This window comes from Orbicella faveolata, unplaced genomic scaffold, assembly GCF_042242905.1.
Source record: "Orbicella faveolata isolate gen_17 unplaced genomic scaffold, um_ofav_v1 contig_47, whole genome shotgun sequence".
NCBI classification, from domain to species: domain Eukaryota; kingdom Metazoa; phylum Cnidaria; class Anthozoa; order Scleractinia; family Merulinidae; genus Orbicella; species Orbicella faveolata.
Genome location: NW_028301577.1, coordinates 25,366,747 through 25,385,955, shown reverse-complemented (window position 1 = coordinate 25,385,955; position 19,209 = coordinate 25,366,747). Strand labels below are relative to the sequence as shown.

The window sequence follows — 19,209 nt, the reverse complement described above, 5'->3', positions numbered from 1 at the left end:
GAGCCGGGTTCAGGTGCCTTTCAATGGTGTCAAGCAAGGGGTGTGGTGGCCTTAGGGTAAGAGCTCGAGTGCGAGTTCGAGCCAAGTGCGGGAGTGATGGTAACTGACTTGCTAAAACCATTTTCCTCAGTCTAATAAGGCAAACAAATCGGAGCTCCATTCCTGAATTATGATTTTCGCTAATTCCACTTAAACCTTCCTTTATATGAAAACTCACTTGACTTGAATTATGCATGTTTTTACTCTTTCCACGCCATTACCAGATCATTTATGCGTCTTTTAAATTTTTTATTTTTTCACTGGAATTTATGTTAATATCACCCAACGTAATTTCCTGCCCCCTCGAGTGTGTAGATGCACCTATGTAAACACGAAAAAAGTCCTATATTGTTTCAGTAAGATATCGTCACTCCGTGTTTACAAACTCTCATCTAAACACACCTATCGACCAATGAGAGCGTGCATAGTATCTCAATTATTTTATAAGAACTACTTATTATTTATTTATTTATTAATTTATTCATTTATTTATTTATTTATTTATTACAATTAATGGCATACAAAAAGAGAAGCCAAAGGATGAAACGCAAAAGAGTCAAAGACCCCATATTAAATACTTGTTAAAGACCCCATATTAAATACTTATTAACCGAGAGTGAGGCCTTAACGGGAAAATTGCAAACCGAGACCTTGCACTGTTAACCGAGCGATAGCGAGGTCAATGCGGCACTGCCGAGCTCGAGCTTTGAGATTTTCCCGTGACTGAAGACCCCAGTAATGTCCACAGAAGGTGGATTGAACTGACGGTTTATCAACGTCAGTTGTAACACTGGGCTCAGTAACGAAACATACTAAGCTTGTAAGATTAAACATATTATTCTAAACTCCTGAGCGATGGACCATCATGTTTTGGAGGAGAAGGTTGGGCTACTTCCAATAGAAAATTCCTGCACAGCAAAAACTGCTGAAAAGAAATCTTGCAAGGGGAGCCATGAGGAAAAAAATCGAGGAAGTTCTTTCTATTATCATTATTTTGATTTTTGACATTAAAAACATTCTTGCACAAGTTATTGCCCACCGAAAAAAAACTCATGCACAACCTAAAGGTGAGAAAGAAATGTCATGCCCCCCAAAATTGCCAACCCCCCAGCCCCTCAAAAAAATTTATAATGGTCCATCTCTAAATATCCGTAGAAGTAGCCTGACATGGCGTGATGTAATGTTGAGTACACGTGGTGTGCATGGTTGAGGAAAGAGAGCAAACTCAAGAGCTAGCTAACAGAGAGTTTTTGAAGTTAATTAAAATAAAGGATGATCCAAAGAAATGTAACTTTACAAGTGATATTCAGAGCAAAATAAAGCAAACAGGATGTTTTCAAGAAGGAATGCTAATTTTGATTTTGACATTAGCAGGTGAAAGTCAGGCCTAACAATTAACAGAGTTTTTTCATCAAAAATATAGTACAAAAGTTTTTCCAAAGAGAGTTGCCGTAGTATGTATTTTAAACATCGTATGCATTGCAACATTTCCCCTTCCTCAAGATGTTTAAGTACCTCAATACACGCTGTCATGATATGTGAACAAATATATTCTCACGCTTTCCTATTGAATTTTCCTGTGAGAAAAAAAGAAAAGCCAATTTCACATTATTTTATGATTAATTTCACTCTCATATGTATAATGTACTTGATCATACCTCTAATCTTTTAATATCAAGACCTACGGGAAGCAGCTAAAAACAGACATAACCTTGTCAACATTTCTTGTACTTGCTCTGTTTGGCGAAACAATTTCCATACCTATCATGCCACAGAGAAAGAAACCAGATAATCTAACATTCACCAAGCAATCCAGGCAGCCACTGAAAAACCAACAAACAACCAGCACAAAGTAAACTACATGACAGTGACATCTGACCTATCCTAAGTTGTTAAAAAATGTTAAATGTTAAATGCTTATAGTGGTCGATGCACTTAGCTACAACTAGCTAGTTTTCAGGCATGCCACTTAAACTGAAAGAAAAACTTTTTGCAAATTAACATAACAGGCTTAAAAATACCAACTGGCGGGAGGCAGACAAGTTGGCTATCAACAAGCGTGATCAAGGAGTTGAACTGGAGTCTACCAAGAAACAACTCCAGCTTAGTGGTCAGAGCAGGACCTAAACTCGTGACCTTCGGATTTTATGCACGAATTCTTCTTATGAACAGGGGTTCCCTTCATACAAGAGGTCTAACTACTGTTTTGTCGCTGTCAGATACTAGAACCAAGAACAGTAGTCTGCTTGTGATGTATCCGGCAAATGTGTCCCCATCAGTCAGTAGCTTAATTTTCCTCAAAGTACAATTACTAAAAGTATAATTATCTCAGAGTATTCTTTTTGTTGTCATCTTAAAGCTTAAGTTGAAAAGGGGTTGCGAAAAGATACACAGAAAGTTTGGACACTGGGACTTTTCCACGAAGGACATTTCTCTCCCCTTTCTTCACAAAATGCTAATTGCAAAGGTTTTCCAAAATTCGCCTGGCTGGTTTAGAGCGCGTGTTTCCTTCCTTTATTTTGTTTGACTTCTCAAACAATTCAGTCTGATGCCTCGCATTGTTGTGAATGCATACACTGCTTTTTAATCTGGGGCATTGCTGATGATGAAATGTGACAGTGCTAGATCTAGTAGCTTTTTCTCACGATTATTTTTTGCGATTTTGGCGAAACAATAGAATCGTGACGTCTTCGCTTCTTCCAAAACTGGCAAACTACCGGACTGTTCAGTAACACACCAGAACTTGACGTTTCATATGCTAGTCTACATACATTTTCAAAAGTGACCGTTCCTCTTTGAATCGGTGACATGCTCTTTCACCCCTAACAGGTACTTGCAATTCCAAAACAACGCATTTTTGGCACAAAACCCCTTAAAGTGCCGCAAAAGCTCTCGCTGTGGACCTTTTGAGGCTAAACATCCTAAGAAGTACTAAAACTGCTTTTTTTAACCCCTAACAAGGTGACGAGCACCGTCGTCCTTTTCATATGAGACTTCCCAACTCTGGGGCCGCATCCGCGCTTATAGTGAAGAAAAACCCGTCCAGGACCGTTGTTTGGAATCCGCACACAGAAGGTGCCAGTGAGTGACGGACCCGTAATCCGGAGAGAAGGTGAAGTGAGTGGCGAGGGGTTTCCGGTACGGCAGTCGGGCACATACTCCTATCAAGCTGAGAAGTAGGAAGAAATGAGGGAAAAAAACAATGATCAAGTAAGTAGGCGTTAGAAATTAATCTTTATATTTTTTACAAAGTGGATGAGAACATCTTCCTATCTAAACGTAAAGAACACACGTTTTGTCTTTCAACAAAAAAAATTCAGACCGCGCAATGTACACTCAGAACGAACGCAAACCTGAACAGATTGAACAAGAAGATTTCACTTCAAAGAGTAATTCATCACTGAATGCATAAGACCGATAAATTATATTTACACGGCACTAAAACATTATGAAGTGTCAACCATTTTTAAAAAAGAGACCCTAATTTTGGCCGAAAAGTTAAACGTTTTGTAAGTAAGTTAATTTTTTTTTCCATTGCTTGCTAATATTCTGGTTCACTGATGTCAGTGACAATAGAACCAAACATCTTTTCTTCCCAGCGAGACAACTGCTCAATTAAGCCTCTTGTTGGTTGCATGTTTTCTCTGCATTTCTTCACGTGGTTGTACGCATCCTGAAACAAAAACAAACCTTCGTAAGTGTAGTTATTCCGGGGGGGTACTCCCTTATATGGCCTATATAGGTCTGTGCGGCCCTAAAGGATATGGTTTTCATCCATTTTGGTCACAGATAGCTAGGGCATCGATTTTGGCCATTTTGGTCATAAATAGGATATCCTTTTCGCACTCTAGTCTTAAATTGGATATGTTTTTTTTAGAAGAAGCTACATTTTCATCATTATCAATAAAACCATTGGTCTGAAATAGCGAATTTTGGTCATAAATAGGCCTAGGGTAAGGACTTTGGGAAGCAGGCCGCAAACTCCCCACAAAATTTTTCTGGGAGTTACCCCCTGGGTCCCGGGGATATATTAGACCACTAACCTCACAGAGAGGAGAAAAATGCAAACAAAAGAAATCGCCATACGGAAATAAAGGAACGGGACGGGACGGGATCGGGGTGGGGTGCAGGGAGAAAGCACTTTTACTTTCCACTCCCCTTTTTCTGCTTTTCTCTCAGAGGAGCTCCAAGACAGTAAAGAAATTGCTGACGAATTATTGGCAAGAAGTGACATACACTCTATCCAACATGTAACGGTGATCCCGGCCAACTAGTATAAAGTACAAGTACTTTACACTTTACTTTGCCATTCTTCAGCCACAAGTTTACCATTTTCACATCACTTGCTATTTTTTTCCTGGGGACCTTGAACCCAGGTATTACCTATACTGCCACGCTGACGAGGCCTAACAAGGCTAAATAGTTGTGGATAGGTGTTTTTGATCTACAAACAGTTTTCATGATTCACAAGTAAGGTTACACAAAGGAGTTAAATTTAATTGAAGGGCATATAACTATTGTTTGAAAAAGCAAGGTCACCTTCAGAGAGACTTTTTTGTTCCACATGTAATAAGCCATCGCTACAACCACACTGCGACTAATACCCAATGTTGAACTCAACAGAACTGTTCGGCCATCTTTAGTTTGATGATCATCTGAAAGGCAAATGCAAGCAAAGAATTAATCTTGATTGGAATAGCAGGCTGGCAAAAGATTGTCTCCTTTGTCACATTGTATATATGTGGGTCGTCACATGATGCTTCTACCCACAAAGTGCAGTCAAGAGTAGGAGACGGGAGAATTTAATAATACAACCACATTTATGTTGCTTGGAAAAAAATGATGGCATATGCATAAAGCTTGAATTTATGTTCCAAGCATAACATATATCAGACAGAAAACGAACACATTCCAGCTGTAGAAATTATGAGATGCAAGTGGAATTGGATCGGCTACACATTACAGAAGTCAGCATTTGACAGCCCCTACAGGTGCTGGAATGGAACCCACAGACTAAAAGGAACAACTTTGTGAAGGTCATCAGTGGAGGAGCTGAAAAAGCTAACATTATTAACTGCTCAAAACAGAATCTGTTGGGAATGTGTGGATGATAGCCTTTCTTCCACATTCTGTTTTCTTACCAATGAAATGAATAATGTCAGACAGGTGTGAGTAAAGATCTTCTCCACCATTGTCGTCTATTGGTATTGTCAGAACTTGCTTGACTCTCTTCTCATCTTTACCCAGTGTCACACCCTCTGCAGCAAATCTGCACCCAAATATTAAACCAATATTACAAAACTAGGTTTCAAAATGTAGCGAAATTATGACTAAAACACACCTTAGCTGGGTTGGTTCCCAAAAAATACTACCTGTATACAAGAGGGTCATACAGGGGTATTCTCATGATGTGTGATTTCCATGAAACACGAATTTAAGAAATTATTCTTCGTGATCTGTGACCTGAAGATTTGGGTGACCCGTGAAGAACTTGAATTACTAATCAATATTCGTGATTTCACCACTCTATTCTTGGTGATTTTGAGTCCTCCAAATGGTTAGTGTCCTCTATCAAAAAGAACTCAAAAGTGATTTAGGTATGTGATTTACATATGGAGCCTTAATACTTAGCAGGCTTTTCAAAATTACCTGGTGCCCGATGCAAGTCAGATCACCAGGTACTTCATGCACTTGCACCGGGTACCTATTGTCAGGAAGTTTATAAATACGCATTTTTATTTCACCAACATAATCGTGATCTTCTCTTTCTTAGGCAGCTATTATAGGTATCTTTCGAACTTCAAAACAAGAGCAATATTATTTTGGCGGGTGTTGCGTACATGTATTAGATTTGTCCAATGATTTGTCAGCATGTGCACATTTTCCATTGAAGCCTTTTATAACTTCCAAAGAGACTCATCTTGCAAACAGCTCCAAAAAAATCACTTTTTTGTGCTACAAATGCACCAGAATGCACCTCAACACACACAGATTTTCAAAATTTTCCAGGCCCAGCACCCTGTCTCCCTAATGCAGGAGTGGGTAACCCAATTAGGGATATAATTTCCCCACATGGCTGCCCATTACTGTGACCTAGTTGTGCTACGCCTACTTTCCGATTTCCTCCTGCTACTTTATTTCAATTTGAAAATCTTGTACTTAGACTTTAATTCATGATTTTGCTTTCTTCAAACACTCTTTCTGCCATATGAGCATGCAGGTTATTAAAAAGAGAACTTTACTTGCTTTTTTTTCATGAATCTTCAGGAAAATGAAATTTTGACATCCATGATCCATGATTCACTATGTTTTCCGCTTGTGAACTGTGCCAGAGTCAGTACAACCCTCATACAAGGCACTTACATTGTGTCATTTTGTTTTCCAACTATCACATTTGCCTTGACTTTGAGATCCTTGATTACTCTCACTGCCTGAGACTGTAGGAATGTTGCCACGTACAAGAAACCAGGTATAATCTCCACTGGATAAGTATTGATGACATCTAGTTCCTGTTAATAAATTGATGTAATGGCATTACAATAATAATTATTACTAACTGTTAACTTATGATCTTTTGGATGGAAGACAGGGTCTGGATTGCCCCTTCAGAAAACATACTCCAGGCTTAATTATCATTCCTCATACAAAATCTGGATCATGTGTACTATTAAAGCATCCTCCAGACGAGTTTCAATCAATACGCTTGATCAATACCCTAGATTGACACCCCATCAATACTCAATCAACACCTCAGTTGACACTTGATCAACACTTGATTGACATCTCGGTCAACAGTCAGTTAAGGACTGACTAATTTTTGCTAGCAAGCCATCGAGTATTGATCAATGCACATCAGTCAGCTGACAATCAGCCAACTATCAACCGACTGTTACTTGAGTGTCAACGGAGATATTGATAGAGTGTCAACTGAGTAAAGGAAGCATGGCAACAGAACGGCATGTAAATGGAAAATTTACTTTTTTATTCTTTTCAAGTGACCTCAGTCTCTCAGTACATATATGTAGTGGCTGCCATATTTTTGAAAACAAGAGTGGCATTCCTATAACACCATATAATGAACACATGAGTGATGCAAGCAAATCGCCAAATGCTCACAGGAGTTTTGATTTGAAGGTCACGTATCAATTACCCTGGGTGAGAGGTTTTACTTACACGGTTTCCGGTGTCGGTCATGTCTCTATTGGGCAATTCCAGAAAATATCCATACCCAACCACGGACAGCTTCCATGTTTTAACCCCCCCCCCCTTGCCTTTGGAAATTCCAGAATGCGTTACCCCCCTCCCCCCCCCCCCATGCCCTCAGAATTCCGTAATCGTCAAACCCCCTACCCTTTCGAATTTCTGCTTTTTTTGGAAGTACATTTTCGACTTGGCAACCCCTATATGAACAAACAAACATGAATTTATGCCTCCTTAAGGCTGTGATCTTATTAGCAGCAAGAAAAACCTACCGCGTATGGACAGGCTGTGCAAACTCCTTTTTAAGTCCGAATTTGGCTATAAAAATAAAAACCACTTACGATAATTTTCCTCCTCTTTGTTTTCTTGTGTTGTTTTGACGTTTTCAAAGCAAAATAGCTCAAATTCAGAATGTTAAAATCTTTCAGCAGTCAAAAATACCATCGAGTCTGACAGTCCAAATGCTTAATAATCTGGCAGGCATTCCTTGGAAGCGAGGGACTGGTGCGAGTTTTTTGACGTTCATTGGATGGGAGATGGGAGCAAAGAGAAAGTAAGATATATTTTCAGATTTTATTCATCTGACAAGAAATTCATCAAGGTAAATGTGAAACCACATTTTACTGTTCACTTCTATAAGTAATGAGCCTAAACACGTGTCTGATCAATCGATGCTTGTCTTCTGCTTCCACGGTCATATGTTCGTGGTCTATTTACGAACTACAAAAGTCCACAACAATAGCGTTTTCAAGGAACTCACTCTACTCCTTCTACTCCAGAAATCCCACCTGTGAAATCCCCCCATGCCTTCAGATTTCTAATCATAAATACCCCCCTATTCCTTCGGAATTCCAGTTCAAAGAACCCCCTCCCCTTTGGAAATCCTAAAAGCCGTCCATGATATAGGTATAGATATTTTCTGGAATCGCCCATTGTGACCCACGCAAAAAAATTCGCTGCTTGTGCCAGTGGCCTTGGGCTGCCAAAGTGAAGCGTGAAGTGGGGTTCTATAAAATTTTAGACAAATTGAGACTTGGAAGTGACTTTGTATGATATTGGTTTAGACAGTAAATGTTAGACTATAATAGTGAAAACGTTCCTACATGGAAATTAGCTAGTCTGGGATAGGGTAGGGGGTTTTGGTGCCTAGTCTAAAATAGGGTCGCAAAATCAAGCTGATGATGGTCTAGTATAGGGTGAGGGTTTCAGTATCTCAGCAGCACACCCCCACATGGACCCAAACCATTCACAGAGTACCCCTCTTGGGAATCTACATTGTAAAATGAGATCATATGGGATGACAGACATTAAAATGCATAGGAGATCTCTTTATTAGTTAATTCACCACAGTCAATATTATACTCTTTACTGTAACATAAACAAAACATCATCTTATTAATCATCTTATTAATTAAAACATTTTTGGAAATAATTCATTGGTGAGGAGATGCATGGAGGCCATGAAAAGAATCTAATTTGAATAGTGCACAAACTTACCCTAGGCATGTAAATGATCTTCTGAGTACGAAGAAATGGGTACAATGCTGAAAATTCCTCATATCCACCTGAAAATAGAGAAATATAAAACTGTTTCTCTATGCCATAAAGCTCTAAACTAGCCTGCAGGCTAAAGTTTGAGGAACACACATGAGAGTGGAGAGGTTTCTGACACCTCTTCACAAGACCCCTCCCTGCTAGACAACTTTGCTTGCAGACTCACCCTTCACCACTCACATGTGCAGACTCAGAGCTGAGCCTGCTTGTGGGCTAGCTTAAAACCTGAGGATCAAATCCAAGTGTGTAACCCTATAAGACTTCATTAAAGTCCTTTATCTAGACTTTGAGACAGAAAGAAATGCACAAAATTGAGAAAACAAAGAGTTGTAACAAAGGATCTGAGATTCTGAGATCAGAAAAATGGATTTATTTGACATCAAACTAAGCCTAGGAGTATCGATCTGTCTAATATTAACTGAGTGGTAGCAGCCCAATTCTACCGCAAGTCACCATTGAGAGCTAATCGACTACACTAAAATTGTTTGAATTATCCCATAAATTGAGATGTTCAACATGCAAAGTCCACAATCTTCCTCATTCATTTGAGGTCAGTAATTATCATTTATTTGTCATTAATTTGTTCTGCTAATAACCAGAAACATTGCCAGCTTCACAGTTAAACGGTCTTTCAGCTGTCTACATGGCATGTTGAAAGATGGCATGTTGAAAGATGGTTGAAAGATGTCTTCTATGCCATAACACTGAAAGCAGGTGAAAGTATACAAAAAAAATGTTCCAAAAAGATACCTTTGACAACTTTTACAGGATTCTTGCTTCCCATTTCCCACATCAGCTTGGCACAAGACAAAGCAGTGCTGTCTGAAAAATAATTTATGTCTCATTATAATCACGATATCAAACTTAACTCAATATTAAGATAACATGACTCAGAATAAGCAGGGGAAGCATTATTAAAAGTTACCGTTGCTTGCATCTAAGCGTGAACAAGTCAAAACATGCTCTATTTGGGTGTCAAACATGGCATGATTTGTCATCAAACATTTGAAGTTTAGCAGACCGTAACACAAACTTTCACACTCAAAATGTTTAAAATCAGTTGTCAATGTCCTTTGGGGATATATACTGAAAGACTCTGAAAGTCTTGCTCCCGCCAACATTTCATGGTAACCATTAATTATACTAGAAGTAAAACCACATTCGCGAAAGTCGTATGCATACTGACACAGGTCAGGGTCAATTTCTCTGAAGAAGTCTTCAATGTCCAATCTTTCTGCCATTTCGTGTGATGAACTTTAAGTGCGAAAGTTCATGCCACGGTCTGCTGAACTTCGAATGTTTGATGGCCAATCATGCCTCGTTTGACACCCTGTTAGAGTATGTTTCAATGTCATGTGTTCACGCTTAGATGCAGGCGACGATATCACTCGAGACAATTGATTTGAACTAAAGTTTTTTATAAGTACAGTCATTAACTACCTGAATAATTTGGGTGTACATATTCAAATTTAGTTGCCAGCAAAAGTATTTCAGTAAAAGGCGTGAAAAGTTAGTCACCAGTGATAAAAATTTGGTTGCATTGGCGACCCCAGCGGTCGCAACATCGAACTCTGTTTTTAGTTATTAATATTGATAAACCCCAATATAAATATCACAAGTCCCTTTGAAGGTCCCGGTAAAACTTATTTTAATGATACCTTGTTTTTAACTAAATAAATGCAAATAACAAAAATTATTACTATTATGTTAACAAGTCATGTTGATTTCTTGGAATGTTAATTTCTTGGAATGTTATTTTTTGCCACCGTTGATTAATTTTGATTACAACACCCATAAACTGAAAGAACTCACTTTTGTCTTTAAGTGAACCAGTGTTACTGTCGTAAACTACAACATGTTCCTTGGTCTGCAACTCAGCATCGTGAGGAATGGTGAAAGCACCGATATCATTCTTAAGAGAAACAAGAAATTTAAACTAGTTATTATAATTTTTGGTGAACATAAATTAAAGCTGGTGCATTAAATATTAAAATAACATCTCATGCTTCTTTTTTTTAATAATTAATGTGTGGTTCTAGCAAATATCCATATCCATCCCATGAAGGATCACTGGAAATTCTGAAGCGGTGGAGGGTTGCAAAACCCAAATTTTGTTTAGAAGGGACCATAACCATGCTAAATTGGAAGTTTTGGTCTTTGAAGATCAAAACAAAAAACCTTCCATACATGATCATGAGGAAGGTGTGGGTATATTCTACAACCACAAAATGCATCACTATATGGCAAGCTAAACATGTAATTTCAAACATTATTATCATTATCATTTAATTGTATATTTTCTAAGTTTTGAATTCATTTTATTAGTCATCCATTACTTACTAACTACAGACTTTTTTTATGGTGACATCACAACTGCACAAAGACCTCCTACTGCCAGTAGTAATCTGATTTATCCCCATCGGCTCATACCAAAAAGTGGCCCCCTTCTGATAAGTCAGATACATGTACCAATGAAAGTAATTGCCGGTATGAATCAAATGAGTCTAGCTTGTGTTACTGTGAGTCACATCTCTTGAATTATTATGTCTATTGTTATTCATTGTCAAAGTGCTGTAACACAAAAATTGTGAGGTTAAATGAAAAAAAGAAATAAGCACCATATCCCTAATTTACAGTGTGTAACAATGCCTTTCTAAATTATAAACAACCTGTTTCCTAATGAGCTACCAAAAATAAATTAGCACCCAAAATGAATTCAGTTATCACTGTGTGCCTTTATTCAACTAACCCTTGGGGCAAATTTTGCTGTTATAATGTGGCTTTCATTGTAGTCATGACGTTGTCTTGTATCTGCAAAACACAATCAATCAGAGTGTCACTAATTTCATTTTGTGCCTTGTGAGGAATGAGCCAGGGGGGGAACTCCCCTATGAAAAGGTCGTTGATCACAGCTTGTCGTTTCACTCAGTATAGGGGTACAAATCAAGGGTTCTGGTCTCACTTAGGGCATTCAGGATGAAATGCCACTATTTTTAACTGTCAAAGTATTTTTTAGGGTGCACTCAAAGAAATAAATGATAAAAATGCTCTTATTTCAAAAGGGTCAAATAAAGTTCAAGCCAAGCCCAGATTGATATCCTTTACATGTTTAGTTCAAACTTTCTGCATGCGCAGAAACAATTAGTGCAAACGTCGTTAAACACCCAAGTGGTACTTTTTCCCCATCATAATTTTGAATCTATACTTTAGCTTACAATTAGCTCAAATTCCTACCCTTGAACTTTTATTACTTAAAGGTTTCACTATTTAAAGATGGCACACATGATGATTATATGTTCCTCTTCTTAATTCCTGATAAAAATAAAATTGATCTTCCAATTCAAATACGCCTTGATTATTATATGGAAAGGTATTCTTCAGGTAAATCTAAACATTCTGATTGGTTGTTTCCCGGTCAGGATTTTGCCATACAGACCATTTCAGTGGAAACCGTCATAAGCCCTTTTCTCTTGTATGGTCTGTAATGCCACGACCTCAAGCCAGTAAATTCCCCAGTACTATCCTCCCACTCAGTTAGTAATAGGTTAGTATTTTTGCAACTCAGATCTGTTATGTTGGACTTGAAACTTGAAAGTAGTCAGTGTTTCTGTTGCTGTTGTTATTGCATAGGCTAACACTCATCATTTTCCCCCCAAAATAGCAAACTTTTGTCAAAAACGTTTGTCAAATCAGTTCAAATCTTATCGCTTTCCAGCAAAATTTGCCCAGAAAATTCTCACAAAATCTGTCGTTTTTTACAATTGTTTTTCAGGGAAATTTGCCCAGAAATTCCCTACACATTCTTATCCATCTTTCAACAATTTTTTTTCACAGAGATTTTATGACTATGTACAAATATAGCACACAATACCAGTAATAAAATGTTGGAATCATTTCTGATAAGCTCAGAGCCACTTAGCACATCATTTTTTAAAATTAATAATTGAAACATGCAGTGGATCAAAAAAGTAATTAATAAAGTGCGATCAATTAACTCTCGCTGTATGATGTTCTATGTATTAAGCAAAACAAAATGGTTGTTGTTGTTGTTGTTGTTAAACATACCCAAAAGAAGCAAATAATTGGGATCACTCAGCCTTGGGTACTGCCCAACCTAGGAAGATGATAAAAACAACACTAATTCAACTGAACTTTATTTATTTCAACCTGTCCATTATTTGCAAGTGGTTTTCCACACCAGGTTCAAACATTTGCTGGGTCCACATGCAAGGCCAAGTTTTGCAAAATAAAACAAGTTTTTGAGTTATTTTTTTGTAAAAAAAAAAACCTCTTAGTCGGCACGTCGGGTATGTTAAGGGTCAATGGATGAGTGAGAGATGTATGTATGTCACACCAATCAGATTGGACCTACTATAAACAGCTAATCAAATTTCTTGTTCTAAAGGTAAATGGTACGTGAGAAGATTTGATCCCGATAGAGTTCAGAATGGCCATATTTATTCTTCTATAAAAGAGGAGGAAGTATTCATATATTGTGTTTACTTCGACATTTTCTGTGGGTTAGGCTGAGGATTTTAGTAAAATGAACGAGATGAGCCTTGAGGTTTGAAACAGTTTGAGAGTTAGTAGTATGCAAATGCAATGAGATATTTTTATTTTTAGTTACAAAGGTAACTTGATACTTTTGTTTTTCACGAGGAGTTAATTCAATTAGAGGTCACAAATCATGGCTTCTAGGTCTTAGGACATGTTTTAGAGGGGACGAGACTTTAGATTTGAAACAGTTCTAAAGTTTACAATAGTAAGCGCAGGTAATGATTGTTTTGTTCTTGTTGCATGCAAATATAGCGAGATATTTTTGTTTTTTAGTTACAAAGTGTAATTTGACACTCTTATTTTTCACAAGGGAGTAAATTCAATTAGAGCCGACAAATCGTCACCACTCTTTCCCACGAGATGTTTGCTATCTTTAGTAACAAATGGTAACTTAAAACTTTTGTTTTTTATATGGAGTAAATTCAATTAGAGCTGACAAGTTATCAGCTATTGTTTCCAGGATATTAAATAATAAAGAAGCTTTCATTTCTGGACGGTTTTTATGTCTCTGCAGTAGCAATTTAAGAGTTTTATTTGATGACATTCATTTCAGTCCGATATTTTTAAAGGTAAAAAGTATGAAAACTGTTCAAATGTTCTTTGACGACTGCGTGGCACCAAGTTAGAGTGCAATTTAATTAAATCAGACTTTCACATGTCAGAAGTTTTTTTCTCTTTCTTTCTATTTTCGGTGAAGTTGTGTTGTGTAAAAAGGTAAACTTACAACTCGTATAAAATGCGAAAGTTTCTAAATTAACTTGAGTATTTTTGAACAAAAATTCCTCTTGGGGGTTGGAAGGGTTATGTTATTGGTGAGTGAGGGAGTTATGCATGTGCATGTGTCACACCAATCACAGTGCGGGTTGTATCAAAGAACGAATCAAATTGCCTGTTAGAAAACAAGATGGTATCTACATTAATCTGGAGACGTGTCAGATTACTGTAGTTTGTTCAGTCAAACATTTTATGGCCTACTATTTAGCTATCTTACCATGACCGATGTAACATCGCAACCACAAAAACTTGTCAAATTAACCAAATCATTACTGTACCATGAATGCTCCTATCTCCGACACTTCACACAAAAAAATAACTCTTGCACGCCTTGCATGCCTATGTTTTCTCATGTTCCCAACCCCATTTCATTCATACAACCCTTTTCCGTCCACTGAAAGGGCTAAAGGAGATGAATCAGAGTGGATACAAGACTCAAAAATAAAATTGAATGGCCCCTAGCTAAGCTTAGCTTCACCAGCAGTGTTGTAAATACACTTTGAACAAGCTTCAGCCTTGATCATTATTACCAACAAGCTGCCTATCATGAAATAAAGAAGTTGGCAGATGATGGAGGTGGCAATATATATCATACTACAGTAAAGAGATTCATGAGGCAACGACTGTAGTAATATCGTTCAGGCCCCAGTTATTCGAAAGGTGGGTAAAGCTATCCACTGGATAAATCACTATCCAGCGGATAGTGTGGTTTTTTTTTTGTCAACACTTATCCATTGGATAGTGATTTATTCAGTGGATAGCGTTAGCAACCTTTCGAACAACTGGGGCCCGAGCTTTAAAACTCAGAGAAAACTGTCAAATTTCTTACCTGATTGAGAATATTATACACCTCTGTGCACTCAGATAGAATAGTCCCTATTGACGACATCTGTTTTCTACCGAAATGCTGGTGAACAAATTAGTTTCAAGCTTTGCACTTCAAAACAGTAACTGTTACAAGAAGTCGACTTCCACCGCCGCCATGTTTGTTTTCGTTCTCGTGCGTCTCGTTGCTATTGGTCGCTAGTCAGTTGGTTGCGGTTCCTATGCGTCAACCAGGGGAGGGGTAGGGAGTGGGTTCGGGACTGGTTCCTCAGCACTTCATTTTGGGCTGGAAACCGAAGAGGACCTATTTCCACTCGAACCGGATCATAATAAGGCTCTCCAATTTTTGCGCAATTTTCTTAAGGAGCATGCATACATGCCCCCAGTTGCCCCTTGATAGGAAACTTGCGGCTGCGGATGAGAATTTACTTTGGAGGGAAGAGTGAGGGAAGAGGGTGATATAGCACCTGTGAACTGTTTCCAGTGTTTCAGCCAAGAGTTGATTGGGAAACTACAATTAGTTCGAATTTCATTAGAGGAAGTTTTCAGCAAGGTGGCAATTTTAAAAAGAATCATATTTCTTAGATAACATTCTCTCTCGCTCCCACTAACTGCTCCTGGGTCTCGACGAGATCGCGAAAATTCACAAGTGATACTGATTTGTCGCTCGTCTATTTTAGCCGTTTGCAAAAGACAATAAAGGGTACATTTTTTCTTCTCTCTTCTCTTGGTGAAAGCTGGAAGTCAAATTTATAACTAAATGTTCATAGTCTAACGTTTGAACATCAATAACATTACCAGCGTTTCTTATCATTTCAACTGCCACGAATTTACAGTTGATCAGACAAGTTACGCTACATTAACGACACGTTCACAAACTTTTCTGCGCTCAATTTCACTTTAGCTAAATGTCCAAAACTTCGTAGTGTCTGTTCGTTTTATACTGTTATGCTATCAACGGAGTTGTTCAACTCACGTGTTGGACTTATCGACTATAACCTTTTGCACCAGGAATTCATAAATTGTGATCATATCATAATTCATAAACGACTTAACCACCTACTGAACTCTTCGACAAACTTTCCAGTATTTTATTGATGCCTGAGTATCCGAGATAAAACAACTGGCCAAAACCCACGCCAGCCGTGAAAAAAGAATACTGAATGGTAATTTTTCGCAAACAAGGTCCGTTTCTATTTACATTGAAACCATGGGAAATGGAAAACAGACGCGCCCAATATAATGCGGGGTACAAAATTGGTGTAGCATGTCTAATTAAACCGTCAGTAACACTGTTACCAAATCTGCCCAAAGAAACATGATCTGATTAAGTCAGTGATGTTCAAACATTAGTGTTTTTATGTTTCTTTCTAGCTTACGCTTGAAAAAAAAAGGCATGCTTTCAAATTTATAAACACAGGCTTCTTGCTAAAAAGAGCTCATCAGTATTCAAGCGTGACACAAACAGACACAAGAGGGTTCTTAGTAATTAACCAAAGTGAACTCGAGCGCAATAAATTTGGTTTAATAGCATACTGCTTCATTTTAAAAGCAAAACAGATCATAGACGAGCCCAATATAATGGGTACAAAACTGGTGTAGCATGTCTAATTAAACCGTCAGTAACACTGTTGCCAAATCTTGGCAGAAAGTAAAGAAACACGATCTGATGAAGTCAATGATGTTAAAATATTAGATTTTCAAAATTTATTCCCTAAGTTCTTTTCTAGTTTACGCCTGAAGAAGGACTTGTATTTTCAAACCTGTAAAAACAGCTCATCAGTATTCAAGCGTAAAGCTGATGTATTTCATGATGTCTCATAAAGTTTAAAACAGTCCTTGTAGGCATTAAGTAAGATTGCTCTTTTTATTGTTTCTCCGAAAACTTATTTTCCTCATCACAGTTTGATACAACTCTTATAATTTTAGAGAAGGAATGTCTAATTGCCGGTAGGTCTATCTTTCTATTTCTGGAGGAGTTTGTAACTATATCTTTACTGTTTTTTCCATGTGCTCCGCTCCCAAATCTTAGAATTCGAACCAATTATCGATAATCAACATTACCTGCGTATCGAGAAAGGTTCGTCAGGTGGCATAAATACACTAACTCGTTCTTCATCAGTTATGCATTATTATCATGGTCTATAGACTCTCTATAGTCCTCAGGGCTGTGTATTAAATAGCTTTGCCTTGTTCTCCGTAATGTTTTGTAAGTGAGAGCCACGCTCCAGGAAAAGTAATAGTAACTAGATGTCAATTTAATTCTTAACAACTGGTTCCTGTTTAATTGCGGCTTTCTTTGAGACTTCTAATTGCCAACGAGACAGCAAACTACATACTATTTTTAGTGGACGTCACCCGCCCTTCGCGTCAAGCGGCGCCTGCATCTTTGTTCTCCACGCACACCAATTGCTCTCTCACTGTGAATTTCTCTCTGTATTGCTGCTGGAGTCCTGCTGTCTCTGTTTCTCTGATATCGGATGTGAATACAGGTTTGTTTTTTTTCAGTATTTTAAAATGTAAAGTGCTAATGCGGATAGAGTTTAAGTTTCTCGTTTCTGTGCTTCAAAGTCGTTGCTATTTGGAAATATTTGGAAACGTGTTTCTTGCCTCGAGGAGTTTTTTTTTTTTTGGCGAAAACTGACATAATGGTCATAATGGCAACACTAGTTGCCCATTGCTATAAACGTACAAAACTTTCCCACGGAGAGTATGCAATTGTTTTAATTAAGCCCGTGATCGATCACTTTTGAATTCTTATGAAAGTTGAGTTCCAAACCGTCTAAAGTTTTTAGATCTGTTCTAAGACTGATATATTCTTTAGACTGAAGAAAATGAACAGTAACCGATAGCTTTTGATATGTAATCTAGCGGCTTTTGTAGTCGGTGATCAAGGTCCGAGCAAATGAACACGAAGACAGACCAGTACACACTGAGACAGTCGTTGTCATTTGTTATAGTAATAACGGTTTCCCATTGCAACCAATCGTTGACTTTCATGATGTTTGTTAATTGGCGTCGAAATCAGGGTAACCAACACCGTTGAGCAGAGAAGAAGCTATTTCTCAAAATTCTTTCCCTTTGCTACCATGAAGTGACCCTGATGGCATGATTTCATCTTAACAACAATTTTCTGTCATTGGATTCGAGTCGCATGATAGGAGTTGAAGGAGTAATCTATTTCTTAAGTACGGGTGGAAACTACTGCAAAACTACGAACGTCGAATGTTTAACATGATTATGATTGACTCTTATTTCATGATACTCTATAAGAAATGTGATTAAAAATTAGTTTGAAAACAAACGTTTGGTGAAAATTCAATTGCAATTTTATGCAAATAACAATTGGGCTTTTAAGGTTCCGTCTCGGTAACGTATAAACTTAAGTGCTCTGTTTAAAGACACAAGTGGAAATTAAACCAACCCAACCGAGTTGTTAGCAATTAGCCAAAGTGAACTCCAGTACCGATAAATATTGTGTCATCGCATACTGCTTCATGTCAAAAGAAGAACAGATCATAGACGAGACCAATATGATAATGGTACAAAACGGGTGTAGCTGTCTAATGAAACCGTCAGTAACACTGTTTCCAAATCTTGGCTTAACGTAAAGGAACACGGTCTGATGAAGTCAATGATGTTACAACATCAGATTAACCGCATTGGTTTTTTAAGTTTGTATCTAGCTTACGCCCGAAGAAGGACATGTGTTTCCAAACTTGTAACTCGCGCTAGCTGCTAAAAAGAGCTCATCAGTATTCAAGCGTGAAACCGATCCATTTGGATGTCTCATGAATCTTGGAACTGTCTTTCCAAGCAATACTTAAGATGTTTTGGATGAATTCGTTCTCCGTAAACTTATTTTGTTCATCAAAGATTGATACAACTTTTAAAAATTTTACAGAAGAAATGTGTCATTGCTGGCCAATTTATCTCTTGATTTAAATCTTAGTAGCTAAAAGTATCGAGAAACAACATCTTCAGCGTATCAAAAATGTTTCGTCAGATCCCGGCATGAAGACTCTTCTTCTCATATATCAGTTGTCATGGTCTAATGTTTTCAGGGCTGTGTTTCAAAAAGCTTTTGCTCTGTTTACCGTAATGTTTGCTAAGTGAGAGCCACGCCCCAGAAAGAGGAATAGTGATTACATGTCAGTCTAATTCTTGACAACTTGTTCCTGTTTAATAGCGGCTTTCTTTGAGAAACGTTCGAGCGGAATCTTCTGATTGCCAAGGAGACAGCAAAATAACAAAACATCT

The 19,209-nt window shown here is 37.8% G+C and overlaps 2 protein-coding genes across 5 annotated transcripts in view; one reads left to right on the top strand and one right to left on the bottom strand.

The window, feature by feature from the left end:
- Positions 1–19,209, top strand: part of LOC149097737 (protein NLRC5-like) — a 114,618-nt gene that overhangs the window by 26,638 nt on the left and 68,771 nt on the right. The window lies entirely within an intron of this gene.
- On the bottom strand, positions 3,255–15,148 carry LOC149097741 (serine/threonine/tyrosine-interacting-like protein 1). The gene is made up of 10 exons (XM_089278935.1): positions 14,954–15,148; positions 12,859–12,907; positions 11,543–11,604; positions 10,606–10,705; positions 9,544–9,615; positions 8,737–8,804; positions 6,403–6,548; positions 5,181–5,308; positions 4,579–4,694; positions 3,255–3,712 (listed from the first exon to the last, which is right to left on the bottom strand). The coding sequence occupies exons 1-10, from the start codon at positions 15,011–15,013 to the stop codon at positions 3,581–3,583; spliced, it is 933 nt and encodes a 310-aa protein (XP_089135061.1). The 5' UTR covers positions 15,014–15,148; the 3' UTR covers positions 3,255–3,580.

Coding starts and splice junctions, on each gene's coding strand:
- LOC149097741 (XM_089278935.1), bottom strand. CDS start 15,013: ATGTCGTCAATAGGGACTATTCTATCTGAGTGCACAGAGGTGTATAAT. Junction 12,908..14,953: donor TGTATAATATTCTCAATCAG/GTAAGAAATTTG, acceptor TCATCTTCCTAG/GTTGGGCAGTACCCAAGGCT. Junction 8,805..9,543: donor TCCTGTAAAAGTTGTCAAAG/GTATCTTTTTGG, acceptor CTCTATTTTCAG/GTGGATATGAGGAATTTTCA.